This window comes from Ipomoea triloba, chromosome 5, assembly GCF_003576645.1.
Source record: "Ipomoea triloba cultivar NCNSP0323 chromosome 5, ASM357664v1".
In the NCBI taxonomy this organism is placed as follows: Eukaryota; Viridiplantae; Streptophyta; class Magnoliopsida; order Solanales; family Convolvulaceae; genus Ipomoea; species Ipomoea triloba.
Genome location: NC_044920.1, coordinates 21149870 through 21166867, shown reverse-complemented (window position 1 = coordinate 21166867; position 16998 = coordinate 21149870). Strand labels below are relative to the sequence as shown.

The 16998-nt window shown below is 34.4% G+C and overlaps 2 protein-coding genes across 2 annotated transcripts; one reads left to right on the top strand and one right to left on the bottom strand.

Moving 5' to 3' along the window:
* The first annotated feature begins 872 nt into the window (after nucleotides 1-872).
* On the top strand, nucleotides 873-11275 carry LOC116020386 (putative leucine-rich repeat receptor-like protein kinase At2g19210). The gene is made up of 13 exons (XM_031260861.1): nucleotides 873-971; nucleotides 1074-1659; nucleotides 3533-4026; nucleotides 4768-4912; nucleotides 5528-5599; nucleotides 6288-6359; nucleotides 6496-6573; nucleotides 6740-6912; nucleotides 9777-9997; nucleotides 10091-10217; nucleotides 10363-10425; nucleotides 10548-10737; nucleotides 10852-11275. Exons 1-13 carry the CDS (start codon nucleotides 893-895, stop codon nucleotides 11264-11266), a joined length of 2715 nt encoding a protein of 904 aa, XP_031116721.1. The 5' UTR covers nucleotides 873-892; the 3' UTR covers nucleotides 11267-11275.
* An 883-nt stretch (nucleotides 11276-12158) lies between these two features.
* Nucleotides 12159-14565, bottom strand: LOC116021162 (60S ribosomal protein L15-like). The gene is made up of 4 exons (XM_031261774.1): nucleotides 14455-14565; nucleotides 14194-14360; nucleotides 13070-13267; nucleotides 12159-12725 (listed from the first exon to the last, which is right to left on the bottom strand). Exons 1-4 carry the CDS (start codon nucleotides 14456-14458, stop codon nucleotides 12480-12482), a joined length of 615 nt encoding a protein of 204 aa, XP_031117634.1. The 5' UTR covers nucleotides 14459-14565; the 3' UTR covers nucleotides 12159-12479.
* Nucleotides 14566-16998: the final 2433 nt, after the last annotated feature.

Below are 16998 nucleotides of genomic sequence, written 5' to 3'. Positions count from 1 at the left end.
CTTCCTTATATGTAACCCCGCCGAACAGTCCGCTGAATATCCTCCCACCGACCGACTTATCACCGGCCGACCTCAGCCATGTCATCCTCTCTTCCTTCGAGCCCTTTCTTCCCCTTCTTTGGTCGTCCTTTGCACCTACGTTGAGCTTCGAGTACCGAGCCTTTAACCTATCCGATCCCCCATCATCTAGTCCCTCATTTTCACGCGGGGAATGATCTATTGGGAAAATCCATTGCTGCCTACGTGGATGACATGCTCGTGAAAAGTCTCAAAGATGAGACCCACGCGGATGACCTTGCCGCAAGCTTTCAAGTTATGGAGAAACATAACCTACGGTTAAATGCTAAAAAATGTGCCTTCGCGGTAAAGGGGGAAATTTTTTAGAAAAGTAATGGAAGAAGCACACTCAAGAATTTGTTATTTTTCCGATTTCAACCGGTTTAATTGGTTTAGGACTTTAGGTTAATTACACGTCGGTTCTAATTGTTAGGATTCCATCGAAGACTCAAGTCAATCAACGTCATCTTCTTCACGGCTCCTTCATAGCTTCACTAGGCGAACAACGAGAGTACGGTCGTATTCCTCCAACGCCGCCGTACTCAAGTGTTGCCATCGACGTAGTCAGCATTGCGATCGCCACCATATTCAAGTGTTGTCGTCGACCTACATAGATCGGGATATTGACTCTTTGTGTTTTAGTAGGTTGAGAAAGTATGTACGAAAAGATATGTCAATAGTACTCAAAAAAAAAAAAAAAAAAGACTTTCTAATTAAGTACTGTCCTTAGCTTAGTCCTCACCCATGATCCATCTATATATTGCTTGGGTGTAGATCGAAGCAAGTTAAGCAGCAATTAAGCTAGCTGAAAGTAATGGATAACGCAGGGCTAGCGATGAAAGCTTCTCTTCAAGTCTTACTGCTTTGTTGTTTTGCTCTAGCAAATGCAAATGTCGTCAACGGCTGGAATCCAGGTTAATTACTTCAACTACCTTAATTAGCTTCGACATCTACCTGATCGATGTTTTAATCATATATGATTCATGTTATAATTTGGTCGGCCGGCCCGCATGCAGATGGGTTCATAAGCATAGACTGCGGATTAGCAGAAGGAGCTAGCTACTCCGACTACAATATCGGCGGCCTAGATTACTGGCCAGATGCAGGCTTCCTAGAATCTGACACCGGCATTAGCTCCTACATCCAAAAAAGCTACATCACGGACCACATCGACAAGCATCTCTGGACAGTCCGGAGCTTCCCCGAAGGGGATCGAAACTGCTACGACTTAAGTGGCTCTTCTGAACAGGTGGTGAAAGGGAAGAGGGTGCTGATTCGAGCCAGTTTCTTGTACGGGAATTACGACGGCAAGAATGAGACCCCCAGTTTTGAGCTTCATCTAGGGGTGGAAATGTGGGATCGGGTGCAATTTCGAGGCCCGTTGGATGTGGTAAGGAAAGAGATCGTGCACGTTCCGTCCTCCAATATCTTGAAGGTTTGCCTCGTGTGCACCGACCAGGGCACGCCATTCATTTCGGCACTTGAGCTACGGCCACTCAAAGACGACGCCTACCCCACCAATGCATCCGTCGCTATGAATGAGTCGTTGGTTGGTTTCAAACGGTACAACTACGGTGCCGAGGATAAGCATTCAATAATAAGGTAACTCCACAATTCCTTATTCACTGCGTATCTGTTTATAGCTACTTTCTAAACCTACTAAAGCACGAAGAGTCAATAGTTGTCTCCAGGCCCGAACCCACTCCCATCATCCACCACTCCCATCATTCATGTGGGAGTGTAAACATAATTTAATTTAGTTCACGACTTGAGTAATTTTTCTCGTTTTGATCTTGAATGACGTTTTGATCTTAATTTTGATCTTAATTTAGTTCCCATCATTAATTTTGTACTTAGAAAGTTTTACCTAATTGAGCCCGATCCTTTGTTAGGATAGCTTGATAATTTTTCTCCGTTTAGTCCTTGATTCTAACAGCCAACAGATACAGAGGACTCAATTTTAGGTAAAACCATTGAAGTTCAAGACCCAATTAAGTACAAAAAGTCTAAATCAAGAAAAATAACTATAGTCAATGACTAAATTGGTATTACTTGCATTCAAAAAAAATGGTATTACCTCATTATATTATCATTATTTAATAAAATTATTATTATTATTATTATTATGTTTATTATGTTCATAATGTTTGTTTTATAAACACTAAATAAACTAAATGTGAATCGTATATATTTTTATTCACTTTATAGTAGGTTCATAAAATTCATTCTGTATATTATTTAGAAAAAACAAAGTTTAATATACGTGTGTGTGTGTGTGTATATATATATATATATATTATGTTACTGACTTATCATGTTTAATAGCATTTACTCGTATCATTTACTATACATATAATATTTCTTCTGTGTCCATAAACCTACACTTTAATGTTTATATATACTAAACTAAAGGTATAGTATATGTATTTCCATGTACTTTATAATAGGGTTATAGTGCACCTTCTATATGCTCATAAAAAAAAAAAAGTTTAAGTTTTAATGTACATAAAAATTATACTACAGATTTATCATGTTTAATAGCATTCATCGTGTACTATATATGTTCATAATGTTCCATTTATATGTTCATAAAAACACAACTTAATGTACATAACAATTACGTTAATGACTTTATGTACTTATATTTTAAAAATTGAAAATAAAATTATATCAATATAGGTATCATTTAAAATATTTTAATTAAATCGTTTTAATGATATATTTTTTACATTAATATTATTTGTTAAATCAGAAAGAAAAAAAAAAGAACAATAAATTTAAGTTGAAAAAAAAAAGAATAAGGAAAAAAAATATGGATGTGTTTGGATACATATTGATATATGAATCATGGTCCACAATATAACTACTGCAATAGGCAAATTTAGGTCAGTCCAGCTTAGCGTGTCATTAACCCATTTACTCTTTAAATTAGATTGGTTCAATTTAATTAAAATTTAGATCAAATTGATTCATTCGAACAATTAGGGAAAAAGAAACCCTAATCCGGTTCATAGTCTTAAAAAAATTAGAACACACACACATATAGAGAGAGGGGGAGAGAGAAGTATTTTCTCACTCATCATAAAAACACTTTTGTTTTGAAATTTAAAATTATGTCATTTTCAGACTTATTAAATAATAATATATATATGCCATATACAATAATTTAATTTCTAATAATGATTTATGTCCAAAATAACACTTTACAAATAATGGTATAATAATCAAAACCATATGAGAACAACACTCTAGGTGAGAGGGTCCATGTGAGAACATCCTCCTAAGTAAAGAGTGATAATTGATATGGTGTATCTATTTGAATAGATCTATGGTTAAATGTTTCAAAAAATAAAGAGAAAAATGACAAATTAGTTTTATAATAAATATGATAAGTGTGAAATACGTAGTTGCATTGTAAAATTAGAAGTTTGCATGTGTGTACGTATAATTTGCGAATTTGATGATGGTTGGGCAGGTACCCAGATGATAAGAGAGATCGCCTATGGTTCCCATATGACGACGCTAGTCCAAAATTCATATCATTAAGCCCAATACCACCAAACCCAAACGAGGAAGTTGATGAGAATAGCTATGAAGTGCCCTCCAAAGTCATGGAAACAGCCGTGTCAAAGGAAACGGCAGAGGAAAACTTGACAATATCTTGGGACCCGAAACACCCGACAATGGATTATTACGTGTACCTGCATTTTGCCGAGGTAACGAGGCTGCTAGCCAACCAATCCCGAGAGTTCAAAATTTATACCAACGACGATAAGCTCTGGTTTGACAAGCCAATTTCCCCAGCGTATTTTAGCATCGACACTATATATCCAGAAAGTGCAACAAGCAAAGCACAATGGAATCTTACCCTCCTCAAGACTCAGAGTTCCAACCTCCCACCGCTCATTAACGCCATGGAAATCTACATTGTTAAAAGATTCTTGAAATCACAAACTCGCGAAACTGAGGGTAAGTATATATTATATATATTAATTCTCAAATCTCAACATTTAATATCATTATATTTTCACTATATTGAGATTGCATAACTTTTTAAAATATTTGAGATTTTTTTTAAACATAAAATATTTGAGATTTTAATTATGAGAAACTGTTAGTTGAAACTTAGCATACAAGAAGGTGATACAAAAAACAATGGAACATGATTAAGGCATCTTCCATTCCCACCAAATTAATTCAACAAAGAAGGGAGATACTTGTGTGAAACTGTCTCATGAATTTTTATCCGTGAGACTCAGGTCAGGTCAGGTAATGTCAATATGTAAATGTAATACTTATACTAGCAAATGTGATACTAAATCATGAACAAAATACTTATTGCTTATAGGAAAATGCAATAGTTTTAAAAGAAATGTTTTTTTTTTTTTTTAAAACAAAATTTTTTTTGAAAGAAATGTAATACTTTATTTTACATTTCGATGTAAAAACATTACATTTTGATGTAAGTAGGCATGTAGTGAAAATAGAAATATGTAATTTTAAAGAAGCTAGTAACGATGATGGTAATTGGTGAGAATGATATATATATAATTTGTTTTCTACTTGCTATTTTAATTTTAAAACTGTATATTAGAAACTTTTTTTTCTTTTTTAATACTCCGTAATTACTAAATGCACTTTTAAAATTCTCAAAGTCAACCATGGCTAACCACCTCTCCCATGTACCTTTCCAAAATTTTAAATATTTAGTGTTGGCTATGGCGAATATCAAGTCAAATTATAGGTTGAAGAGAGACAATTGGGTGGGAGATCCTTGTCTACCTGAAGCATACTTATGGGAAGGGCTTCGTTGCAGATATAATAATGATTATGATCCTCCTATCATCACACACTTGTAAGCTTCTATTATTTTCCTATATTTATTATATGCCCGTGAATTAATACTATTTACACATTTAATTTTCTTTCTAACCTTTACTCAACATTAATTTTACTTTTTTTTTTTTAACATTATTTTTTTTACTACTAATCACACTTGTGTGAGACCGTCTCACGGATCCTTATTCGTGAGACGGATCGGGTCTGGTTAAAGCAACATGCAAAAGTCATACTTATATGTGCAAATGTCATACTTATATGCTCAAATATAACACTAATCAAGAATACAAATTTGTTACTTATAAGGGCAAATATAATACTTTTGAGGAAAAATGTAATACTTTTAAATCGAAATGTAAAAGTATTGTATTTTCTCTTAAAGTATTACATTTACCCTTATAAGTAACAAAATTTTTATTCATGATTAGTATTACAAGCATATAAGTGTGACATTTGTGCATATAAGTATTACATTTGCGTATTGACCCGACTCGTCTCACGGTGGGACGGTCTCACACGAGTTTTTGCGAGTTATTAATTACTACTTAACTACTTTATATGTGCAAATAATATTTGATATATCTGCATATATTGAACTGTGAAAGCATTGTTTGCATTGATGAATTATTAGGAATCTGTCCGCAAGTAGATTGGCCGGCAACATTTCTCTTAGCATATCCGATCTTACATCCCTGGAGTACTTGTAAGCACAAAAAACTGATATACATATATATATATATATCTATGTCCATTCATATAGTAGCTTATGTGCATTTATAAAGGATATTATGGGACTTACAGGAAGAGGTGGCCTCATTCGATTATTTTTCTCTCTCTCTAGAAATATTTTAATAAATTTAGTATGACTTTTTAGGATTCGACCCTCGTATAACAAACTTAAAACTTAGCACAAACAAAGAAACACTTTATCATTATCTTAAAAGAAAAAGGAGACTAAGAAGTGAAAAATAATGTTGTGAAAATGATTTTGATATAATAAAAAGAATAAAATGTGAATTTCCTAATTTACCCCTCAAATTTTAAATATTTTTAAAATTTTCCTTCAAATTTAACTGTCGGTGACCAAATGCGCATCCACTTCCGTCAAATTTATCAAGTGCACTTTGTGATTGTACATGCTACACTTTCAAAGTTGAAAATATTTATAGAAAAGTCACCGCATTTTTTCTAGATTTCTTTACTTTGTAGCCGTTGATCTTCTTCATATTAAAGGCTGAGATCAATCTATAGTTTTACTCGAAAGGGTCTTCTCACAAGATCCCAATCCCTATTTATAAAAGTGAGGTTTTTTTATGCTTTGATGTATAACTGTATGTTATTGTTGTGTATATATATATATATATTATATATATATATATATACTTTTACAGGGATTTATCCAATAATAGCTTGACTGGCCAATTACCTAGCTTTCTAAGTGAATTGCGATCTTTGAAAGTCTTGTAAGTGGCTAAATTTCTTTACATAGTGGTAAATATAGTTGTTAAATATTTTAAATGAGTAATAACTATGCATATTAGTATTGCCCTAAAGAATTAAATTATATTATATATTTTGATTTTTTTTTATCATTTACAGAAATTTAACTGGAAATCAATTTTGGGGTCCAATTCCACAAGAACTTATAGAAAGAACCAAATATGGACTAAAACTAAGGTTTGCCTTCTTGAAGCTATCGTTGGCTAATAATCAAGTTACTTTTACGCATAGTACTTGTGTATAACATTGTAGATACACACTCCAAAACTAATAATTTAACTAATTAATTACCTTTTTTTTTTTAAAAAAACTAATTAATTACCACAATATTGAAAATGATTAGAATTGAAGGTTACGACGATACAGCGCCACACAGTTCTTGTCAATCAAACAATTGTGATAGCAAAAAGACATCAAAGAAATTTGTCATTCCAGTGGTTACATCAGTTATTCCAACGTTCATCCTCTTGACTGGCTTGCTTCTCTTTTGGCGACGTAAAAGGAAGACAAACCAAGGTAAATATAACAAAATTCAATTAGTATATTGTTCATTCAATTCACTCTTAAGTCACATTTAGTTCATAGGTTTAACTATCAGGAATAGAAGTCAAAGTCATTGTTATTCATGGTTGCAGTAGACTAGCGCCTAAGCAGTCTAGGCGGCGCCTAGGCGGTTCTAGGCGGCGACCTATAAAAACAAAAATATAATTCATGTGTGTGGGTGTATGTCATATATTATATTATATATATCTCTCTTACTTCTATTACTTATATAAATAAATAAATTTAAATATATATAAATATAATAATAAAATTAACAAGGCCGACTCGCTCGAGTTAACTCGACTAACTCTGCCGAGTTGGACGAGTTAACTCGGCCATTTTCGGTCCAGTCGGCCACCAACTCGGCCTAGTCGTCCGAGTTAGGCGCTAGGCGGCCAGCCACCTAGGCGGATGCCTAGGGAGCAATTCGCCTCGGTCTAGGAGCGCCTAGCGCCTAGGCGGGTTTCTAGGCGGCCTAGGTGGGGATTTTTGCAACAGTGTTGTTATTATTGTTTAATTTGGTTGATAGGTTTCTAGAAAATTACTATGTGATTTGATTACCCCATTGCTTAGAAAACTCATTTCCTAATAAAATAAGGTTTCATTCCATTATTCTCCTCTTAATTGGTAATTTAATTTTTAAGTTTGGATTAATGCTTTTATATTTTTATTTTTTTTATTCATATTGGTGCTTTGGATGTCTTTATATTAAAATAAATTGTCTTGATTTTTTGTTCTTGTATTTTTAAAACATTTATTCCCATTATAGGATCATACATAACGAAACAACAATATTGGTAATCATACCAATTCCACCATATTATCAAAAATGCAAAATACTTTCACTAAAACTCATTACCATTACTAAATATTTGAGTCCAATGCCGATTCCGATTCCCATATACGAACACACCCTTAATATAATATCAATACTTACATTGTAGATATTACAACAATGTCTAGTTGGATATTTATAACTTAAAGACTAAATTGTCATTTTGGTCCACTGACTATTGGGGTCTTGTTAATTGTAATCAACGACTTTAAAACTGTTAATTTTGTACCTTAACTATGCAATTTTTATCAATTTTGGCCAGTTCGGCCAAATTTTGACAAAAAATTTTAATAGTTAAAATAATGAGGGTATTGTAGTCATTTCACATCTCTTTTCTTCTTCTTTGGCGAATCCATCTTTTCATTCTTCTTCTCCGGGGACTTGAAGGTCCGTGACAGTGTGGAAACGATTGTCGTAGTAAACCCAAGCTCCCGAATAGAACTTGCGAAGGTCTAGCGCCTCATAGTTAAGCCGTGATGAAAATCTGAAATCCACGATTGAGGATGAAGCCGTCGATGACGTTGGAGCGAATGCGTCCTCCAACGCTGTCGGAAGCTTCAAGTAGGACGAAATGGACATTCTCAGCTAGTCATGCGCCGATCATAATGAAGCCAATTTTGTTTTGGTCGGACGACGAGGTTTCGTTAGACAATGATGCGTCTAGAGAAACCTGTGAAGATGCATTGGTTGGCCTGTGAACTCTAATGCGATGGCGCGTGGAGAGAGCGATTCCTGAGAAGGGAGATGAAGGTGTACGTGGTGGAGAAGCTCAAGTCGCCGAGAAGAAGAAGAAAACAAATGATGGATTTGTTGGAGAAGAAGAAAAGAGATGTGAAATGACTAAAATACTCTCATTATTTTAACTATTAAAATTTTCCGGCAAAATTTGGCTGGCAAATTGGCTGGAGTGACCAAAATTGATAAAATATTACATAGTTAAGGTACGAAATTAGCAGTTCTGAAAGTCATGGATTGCAATTAACAAGATCCCAATAGTCAGTGAACCAAAATGACAATTTACTCTAAATCAAAATATCCGCCAATATTGTGTATTCTAATTACACATGTTATATATGTTTTTTATTTTGGTCGTTTGTCACAAAACTATTTATGTTGCCATATATAGAACTTATTACATAACATAACAATTTAAAAATTACTCGCATATTAATATATTATCACCTGAATATTATTTATATTGAGTAATGTTGCAAAAAGTGCTAGGCGCTAGTTGGGTGTCGGGGGGACGCCTAGCGCCTAGAGAGTCTAGGCAGTGCTTAGGCGCCGCCTAGGCGGCCGAGTAATTAATCCAAGTATATCGTCTCCACTTTTTTCACTCAAGGCTAAGAGTTGTTAAAACTGTTATAATCCCCCAATTCAAACTAGTCAGCTGCATATATATGTTAGATAGTTAGTTGAGTTCATGACTAGAGAATATAGAAGAGAGCAGCCGAGCAGGCAAAAAAACCACTCGGCCAAGTTGGGCACCGACTCGGTTGAGTTACGCGTCTAACTCAGCCGTGTTAGGCTCCCAACTCGGCCTAGTTAGGCGCCCAACTCGACACCTAGGGTGCCTAGTCGGTCGATTGACTAAAAGTCGCCTAGAGTTAAAATCACCTTGGCTTAGGGACGCCTAGCTAGCGGCTAGTAGGCGCCTCAATTAGGTGGCCACCTAGTGCTGAATTTTACAACATTGATATTGAGGTATCTTAAAAGTTTACCCAATGATCAAAGGTTTTGATAATAAATGTAAAATATGCATACAAATTTCATCATTTTACCCTTTTTATTCCACAGTTACCGTGAGTTGGTTTTTTAGGGTGACTCTCAATAAATAATAACAACACACATTATTTTACTTTTCATTTTGCGATTTTTTTTAAATGGTCTTTGTCGAAATAAAATGTCATTATATTTTTCTATGCACTTATTTGTATCTTGTAATAGTTATTGTTTGAGTGATAAACATTTTTCTTTTTATTGTTTCAATTTTAAAAAATAGGGCGCTTGGGTGAAACATTTGATAAGAAAGATGGATTTTTGAAATCAAAAAATAGAAGTTTTACCTATTTGGAAATCCTAAAAATCACTAGGAACTTTGAAAGGGTTCTTGGAAAAGGTGGTTTTGGAACCGTGTATCATGGTTGTTTAGGGGACATTCAAGTGGCTGTTAAGATACTCTCTCAATCATCTATCCAGGGTTATCGTGAGTTTCAAACCGAGGTATGAAATAAATATATTTTATTACCCCTTTATATAAAACAAAGAGAAACTTTAATTTTAATCACATACTACTCCGATCCACTTTGGTCACAGGCTGAGCTTCTGACAAGAGTCCATCATCGATACCTAACTTCACTGGTTGGGTATTGTGACAAGGATGAACACAAAGCTCTTGTTTATGAATACATGGCTAATGGGAACCTAAGAGATTTTTTGTTAGGTATAAAGATAGATATGATTTTAACTCAAACTACTTATGATAATTCAATCAAATTATAAACATACTTTGATTTATTATTTTTGAATTAAAAAAATCAATTTAAAGTCATACTAAGAACATCTCTTATATATGTTCCTTAATGCAGAGAAAAGTAGTCATGTTTTGAGCTGGATAGAAAGACTCCAAATTGCAGTGGATGCTGCACAAGGTTATGTCCCGTGACCATATTTTGTATAATTCACAATTATTTCTTTATTGCTATTATTATTTACTATTGATGTTATTTTACTGTTAACCTTATTTTAATTTTTGAATTGTAATCTCTATCAGGATTGGATTATTTGCACAATGGTTGTAAACCACCAATAATTCATAGAGATGTCAAAACTACCAACATTCTGCTGAACGAAAAACTACAAGCAAAATTATCTGATTTCGGGTTGTCTAGGGTTTTTACCATTGAAGATGGCTCCTATGTTTCCACTAGGGTTGTTGGCACTCCAGGATACCTTGATCCAGAGTATAATACATAAGTTCTACAATTTAATTGCTTTAAGTAATATCAAATATCAAGATACAAGTTAATAACTAAGGTTTCATTCATTTAGTGATGAGATAATTTTATTTTTTTTAGGTATTATGAGTCTCATAGATTGACAGAAAAGAGTGATGTCTACAATTTTGGAATTGTTATCTTGGAGTTGATCTCAGGAAGGCCAGTGATCGTAGTGAATGATGAGAAATCACATATTCTACAATGGGTTAGCCTTTTCTTAGAGACTGGAGACATTAAGAAAATTATTGATCCTAGGTTGAACGAGGAGTTTGATGTGAATTGCGTGTGGAAGGCATTAGAGCTTGCAATGGCATGTGCATCTCCTATTCCAATTGGGAGACCAAACATGGACTACGTTGTCATGGAACTGAAGGAATGTTTGGCCACTGAGAAAGTGAGAAGAGAAAGGCAAGCTCAAACATTTTATTCCGAAGAAGTAATAGAAGTCACCCCTATTATTGCTCAAGAAAATAGCACTATTGGTCCAAGATAGAAACTGAAATGGAAATCAAATGCATCATGTTTAAAAGTTTTTATTGTTTATAGATGGATATTTGATCTTTTTCGTTCTTGTTAAACCCATGGTTGTACTTGTAGTTCGCTATGGTATATATTTCTGTTATCAACACAATAACATGGGTTGTTGTAACTTACTTATACTTTAACCTATAGTTTTGTCTAGGCTATGTTTTGGGATTTATGTAAATTTGTTTTTTGTTTTGTTTATAAATGTTTTTTTTTTTTGTGTTATTTTTATATAATTATTTAGAAACTTTTTAACTTGTAAACAAAATCACTTTAGAGTTTATTCTAGTTGTTCAAAAAAAAAGAGTTTATTCTAGTTTAGAGTTTTGTGTAAAACGACTTTTAGCCCCTTTTTTCAAAACATTTCCCAATAGTCCTAATATTATTATAGCACAACCATTTTTTATTATCTTTCAACAAAATCATTAAATACAAACATTTTGACCTATTCAGTTTAAGTGTTAAGTTTTTTTCTTTTTTAGTTTTAAAGTGTTAATTCTATTTTCTTTTTTAGTTTTAGATTTGTGTGACAAAAATAAAATTAATTCTAATAGCATCATTAGATAATATTGAAGGATCATCAGATAAAAGTTATACTAAAAATTGTTGTTTTACAATTGAATTGTCACCGTAACTTGAATTAAAACAAGTACCTTATACTCATACTAAGGTATACATCTTTGGGTTATTATAATACTGTTCGCGCACCTGTAGCTTTTCTTTTTTTTTTTCATTTATCTAACACAAGAACACGATGTGAAACTTCTTTAAATACTGAGATGTAATATGCTTTAATTAGATACTATGCCCTTAACAACACATAATAACATACCATCACACCACTCACTCAAACACAACAGTAAAAGAGGAAAAACCCATATTGTCATAGAAGTAGAAACAGAAACATACGAGGATAGGTAGTACTTTGTCCAACAGCAAACAAACTTTTAGAAAAAATACTAGTACTAGGATATAAAAATAATGTCAATGGAAAACTTAACTAGAAAACAGTCTCAAGGGAGTTACCATGTTGCAGAGTTTATAGTCAATCAAAGCATCACTGGAGAAAGAGCAAAGACATCTGATAAAATGATTGCAACTGTTTTTTTTCTTCCAGACAGTCTATAATTCCCATAACAAAACCAGGCAGGTAAAAGAAACGACAAAAAATGATTTCAGGATTAACGATAACGGCGGAGAGACAGTGTCTGGTTCCTCTTCCAGGTGGCCCTTCTTGAAGGTCGAGCTTTGTGGTGCAAATGTCCCCTTCCACGGAGACCCCTGTATTTCTTCCCAGCTGAGGTGAGTCCACGAAGCTCTCTGTGCTTGTGGACAGGATTACAAAGCCAGTTGATCCTAGGATCGTTACGGATAGCAGCATGGGCTGGATCAACCAAGATCACTTCATAATACTTGTAAGTTGAGTCCTACACATGAAAGTAAAGTGTACTATTAGCAATGTTGTAGAAGACGCTAGGCACTGGTCCCCCAGGGGGGTGCCTAGTGCCTAGGTGGGCAAGTAATAATAATAAGAATAACACAGCAGTGTACACATCGCACACCAAAAAAAATAAAAAATAAAAAACTCAGCCAAGCCAACTCGGGAGCCGGGTTTGGCCGACTCGGGAGCCGGGTTGGCTAGTCAGCCGAAGGGTAAAATCCACTCGGCCTAGGCAGCTGCCTAGGCGACAACAGTTACTATTAGTAGTATTCATATAACATGGATCATAAGTCAATATCAGAAATAGAAGAGACAAGGTACTGTTTAAACCTCATTAATCCAGTAAGAGTTTAGAACCCTGAGGCCACCCAACTTCCTGCCAGCACGCTCCTCAGCAACTGAGCGTTTACTCCGCTGAAACTTCAGCTGAGTAACACCCTGGTTTGTGGGTTTTCCATAAACAATACCCTTTGGAACAGGCCTCTTTCTCCCACCACGTCTCACACGTACACGGTAGATAACATACCCCTAGAAAGATTGGGGAAAACAAATTATGGCCAGAAAACCAGGTATTGCATCAGTATATACAATCTTTAGCGGAACAACTAACAATAACTATACATCACAAGCATATCATCAAATTTGGAGTACAAAAGGAGGTTGTCACTTGTCAAAGATGAGTATAATCCACTTTGGAGTAAAAAATGATCAGATCAAACATACTTAGCACTGCATCAATCAAGAACTCACAAAATATCACAAGAGAAAATCTTTAATAGGCATGGACAAAAGGTGAACAAATTAAAATCATTTTCCACAAAAACAAAAACACAAATATGTTAAGGGGCATAAATATAAGGGTGGCTCTCTAGTGAGACTGTATGGAAATGTAATCCCGAAGAAAAGTGTGATATTTTGAGAAAAAATGTATTACTTTTAAATTAAAATCTAATATTTAAGGGTTAAAAGAGATACTTGTGGGAAAAAGTCTAATAATAATCAAGAAACTTTTGACAAAAAAAAATATAATACTTTTAAATCAAAATGCAATTTAGGGATTGAAGAGTTAACAGAAAAAATGTAATATTTACTAGGAAGCAGACATGATAATGTTTTGCTTCCGTATTAGGTTTGAGTAACATAACAATCAAGTAAGCCAAGGACAAAATCTAAATATAAATAATGAAGAACACAAAAGGCAACATAGACTTTAGCAACTCTGGTTTAGATAAACTGAAAAGCATTCACATAATACATAAAACGGCCATGGAAAAAGCTCTTAATTATTATGCCAACTAAGAGGCTATGAAACAAAACGCACAGAACACAAGAGGGCATTTCTTACAGACGACACATTATAATCCAGAGAAAATGGGAACAATCAAACATAACGAGCCCTAATAGGGTATATAATTCGAAGCACTACAACACAAACGTCTCCGAGATGAGGGTACCTGTTTGGCTTTGTAGCCGAGGCGGCGAGCCTTATCGGGGCGAGTAGACCTGGTGACACGCACAATGGAGGGAAGCTGTCGGTACTCCCAGCACCTCACCCTCAGCAAGAACCTCATTACATCTGATTGTTTCTTCTTCCATAGCTCCGAAACGTAAGTGTAGGCTCCTGAATTTCACCGAAAATCATTAACATCACATTCATGCTTATAGATTTGAAATGAACACAAAAAAACAAAAGCTTAGAAGATAGAAATCAATACCCATTGTTCGCAGCGCCGCTCTCTCTGGGGAAGCTTTCGCTGAGAGATGCAGCTATGAAGGTATAAAACTAGGTTAAAGACTCCATAAGCTCGGATGGGCTCAACGTTTTTGGATCTGAGGCCCAACTAGAGTCAACTGTTTATTTATTATTGACTATGAAATGGATTATGGCCCATAAATTTTAACTTCGGGCCCATATATGACCCGCAAATTATATCCGAAAAATGTGTGTGAAGTTTTTATCTGACTTACAAGTAAAGACGTAAAGTAAAGCGAATAGGGAAAAGAGATTGAAATTATATTTTATAGTGGTTTAAAAACTCTTTATTTCGCTCTCTTTCTTTTAATAACAATGAGGATTTCACCAGTATGATACAAATACAAGTGAAATGTAGTCATTCACACTTGTTGCTAACAAAGCCAACTAGGTTACTCCATATCTCCTTAATAATTCTTCAAATGACTTTATTTGTAAAATTGCACATTATTTACTGCCTAATATTTCAACTCTAATGATCATTCACCAAGTCACCTTGAATAAAGATCATCACCCTTTTAATTGTTGAGAGAAATGTTAAATAGACTCTAAATGATTCTTTAAAGTTTCTAATGCTTAGAAAGTTTCGAATAGCTTCTGTAATAGTTAACTTGATAACTATTTTTGTTAAGCTTTAGGATGACTCTATCTATAGAGCTTGTAGTGCCAAGAATTCAAAATAGCTTTGAAAGTATCCATTAGCACTCTGTGATGTTAGGTGTCCAAAGGCTATCATCTCTTCTTTTTACGCTACATTTATTTACTGATGAATTTTAGCAACTTCTTAGAATTTGTCTTGTTGTCCAGAATCTTAATTTAGTGTTAGTTTATAAAATTAATATATTTAAAAATTATATCAAAATTACAATTACACAAAAATATAAATCTATACTATTAATAAAAACAAAATTCTCACGGGTAGAAATACTAATATTAATAATAACAATTGATAAAATCATGTATACATCTAAAATGTTTGTATTTTGGCAAATAAAAAGTGTAGTGTTACCGCATGTACCAATCGTGTTAAACTGTCCCATTAATTAATTAGCATAAATAAACGTGCAAAACCAATCTTAATCCCAATTTTTATTACCATAAATCAGAACAGCAAGAAACTAGTGGTGACAAAACTGCAGTTTACCAGTAATTACTTTTTTTTTTAGTTAATACCCGATTTAATTTATCGACTATTAAAATTTTACCATTTTAATTCTTGACTAATCAAGACTATTTTGGTTTGGACTAAGGACTATTTTGGATAAAAATTACATAATTAAGGATGAAATTTAGAGCATTCTCCTTTTTTTTTACTATTAATACAAATAGAATCCTACGTTTGCAAATTTCTGCCGAAACTATCTTTCAAGTTTTACTATATAAAATTTAATAATTTTTATGGTAAATAATATATCAGAATTTCTAAAAATTTTACTATGTATGTGAATTTTGCTATGAATGCTTGTAGCAATGTTATATAATATAAAAAGAAAAGTGTTTTTTATTCAAATTATCTAATAAATGGATAAGATTAAAACAAATAAAGAATATGAAACATTATATTAAAACATTACATCTTTAATATATTTCATAACATATTTTAGAATACACAAAAATTAAATGGATAAACTACAAATAAGCCATGTACTATTTGGGAACAACCAATTAGGCCATCGAACTTGAATAACCTTAAATAAGCTACTGAACTCCGAAAAATAAAACAATTAAACCACTTAAACTGAAAAAAAAGTGCAATTAAATCAATTTTAAAATTTTCGGGGACAACTTCCGGCACCCGCTACCCTGACGACAACCGCCGGTAGCCATATCCGGCGAGGCATGGCGCAGCTATGGCTAATTTTCTTGGATAGATGTGTATGATTTAGAGCTAACCGCCGTGAAAGATAACACCATTTGCAGCCGCCATGGTTTCTTACGAGTTTTTAGAGCTAATATCCGTCTCTGTTCATTATTGTCTTCTTGGTCTCAACGTGACCATTTTCCTTCACACCATTTGCAGCCGCATGGTTTCTTCCGAGTTTTTCTCTTCATTTGCTTGTGTCGCCGCCATTCTCTTCTCCTCTTCTTCTTCCTCTGCTTTCAGTCTCGCGTCTTCCTTAGCTTTCTCCAGAGCGGCAGAGCCTCAACCAGTTTTTCCAGACACGTAGTCTCGTCGTCCTCAGCCGCTTTGGGCATCAAATTCTCTGCAACATCCGCCGCGCGTCATGTCGGTTTCGGTCAACAACCGCCCCACCGTCGGGAAAAGCTCGTGGGTTTCGATTCCTAAGTAGTTTTTTGCCAGGACCTTAAACGCTTCGAATCCGCAGAATGATAGCTCGATGTGTTTATCTATTCTTCCTCTCCGAATCAGGGCCGAGTCCAGCTTTTCTTTGAAGTTGGTGGTGAAGACGATGAGCCTTTGTCCTCCAATGATGGACCAGAGGCCGTCGATGAAGTTGAGTAGACCGGAAAGTGTCACTTCGCTCTTCCTCTCTTCCATTTTCCT

Coding starts and splice junctions, on each gene's coding strand:
- LOC116021162 (XM_031261774.1), bottom strand. Junction 13,268..14,193: donor TCGGCTACAAAGCCAAACAG/GTACCCTCATCT, acceptor CAATCTTTCTAG/GGGTATGTTATCTACCGTGT. Junction 12,726..13,069: donor ACTCTTACTGGATTAATGAG/GTTTAAACAGTA, acceptor TTTCATGTGTAG/GACTCAACTTACAAGTATTA.
- LOC116020386 (XM_031260861.1), top strand. CDS start 893: ATGAAAGCTTCTCTTCAAGTCTTACTGCTTTGTTGTTTTGCTCTAGCA. Junction 4,913..5,527: donor CCTCCTATCATCACACACTT/GTAAGCTTCTAT, acceptor ATGAATTATTAG/GAATCTGTCCGCAAGTAGAT. Junction 6,574..6,739: donor AAATATGGACTAAAACTAAG/GTTTGCCTTCTT, acceptor GAAAATGATTAG/AATTGAAGGTTACGACGATA.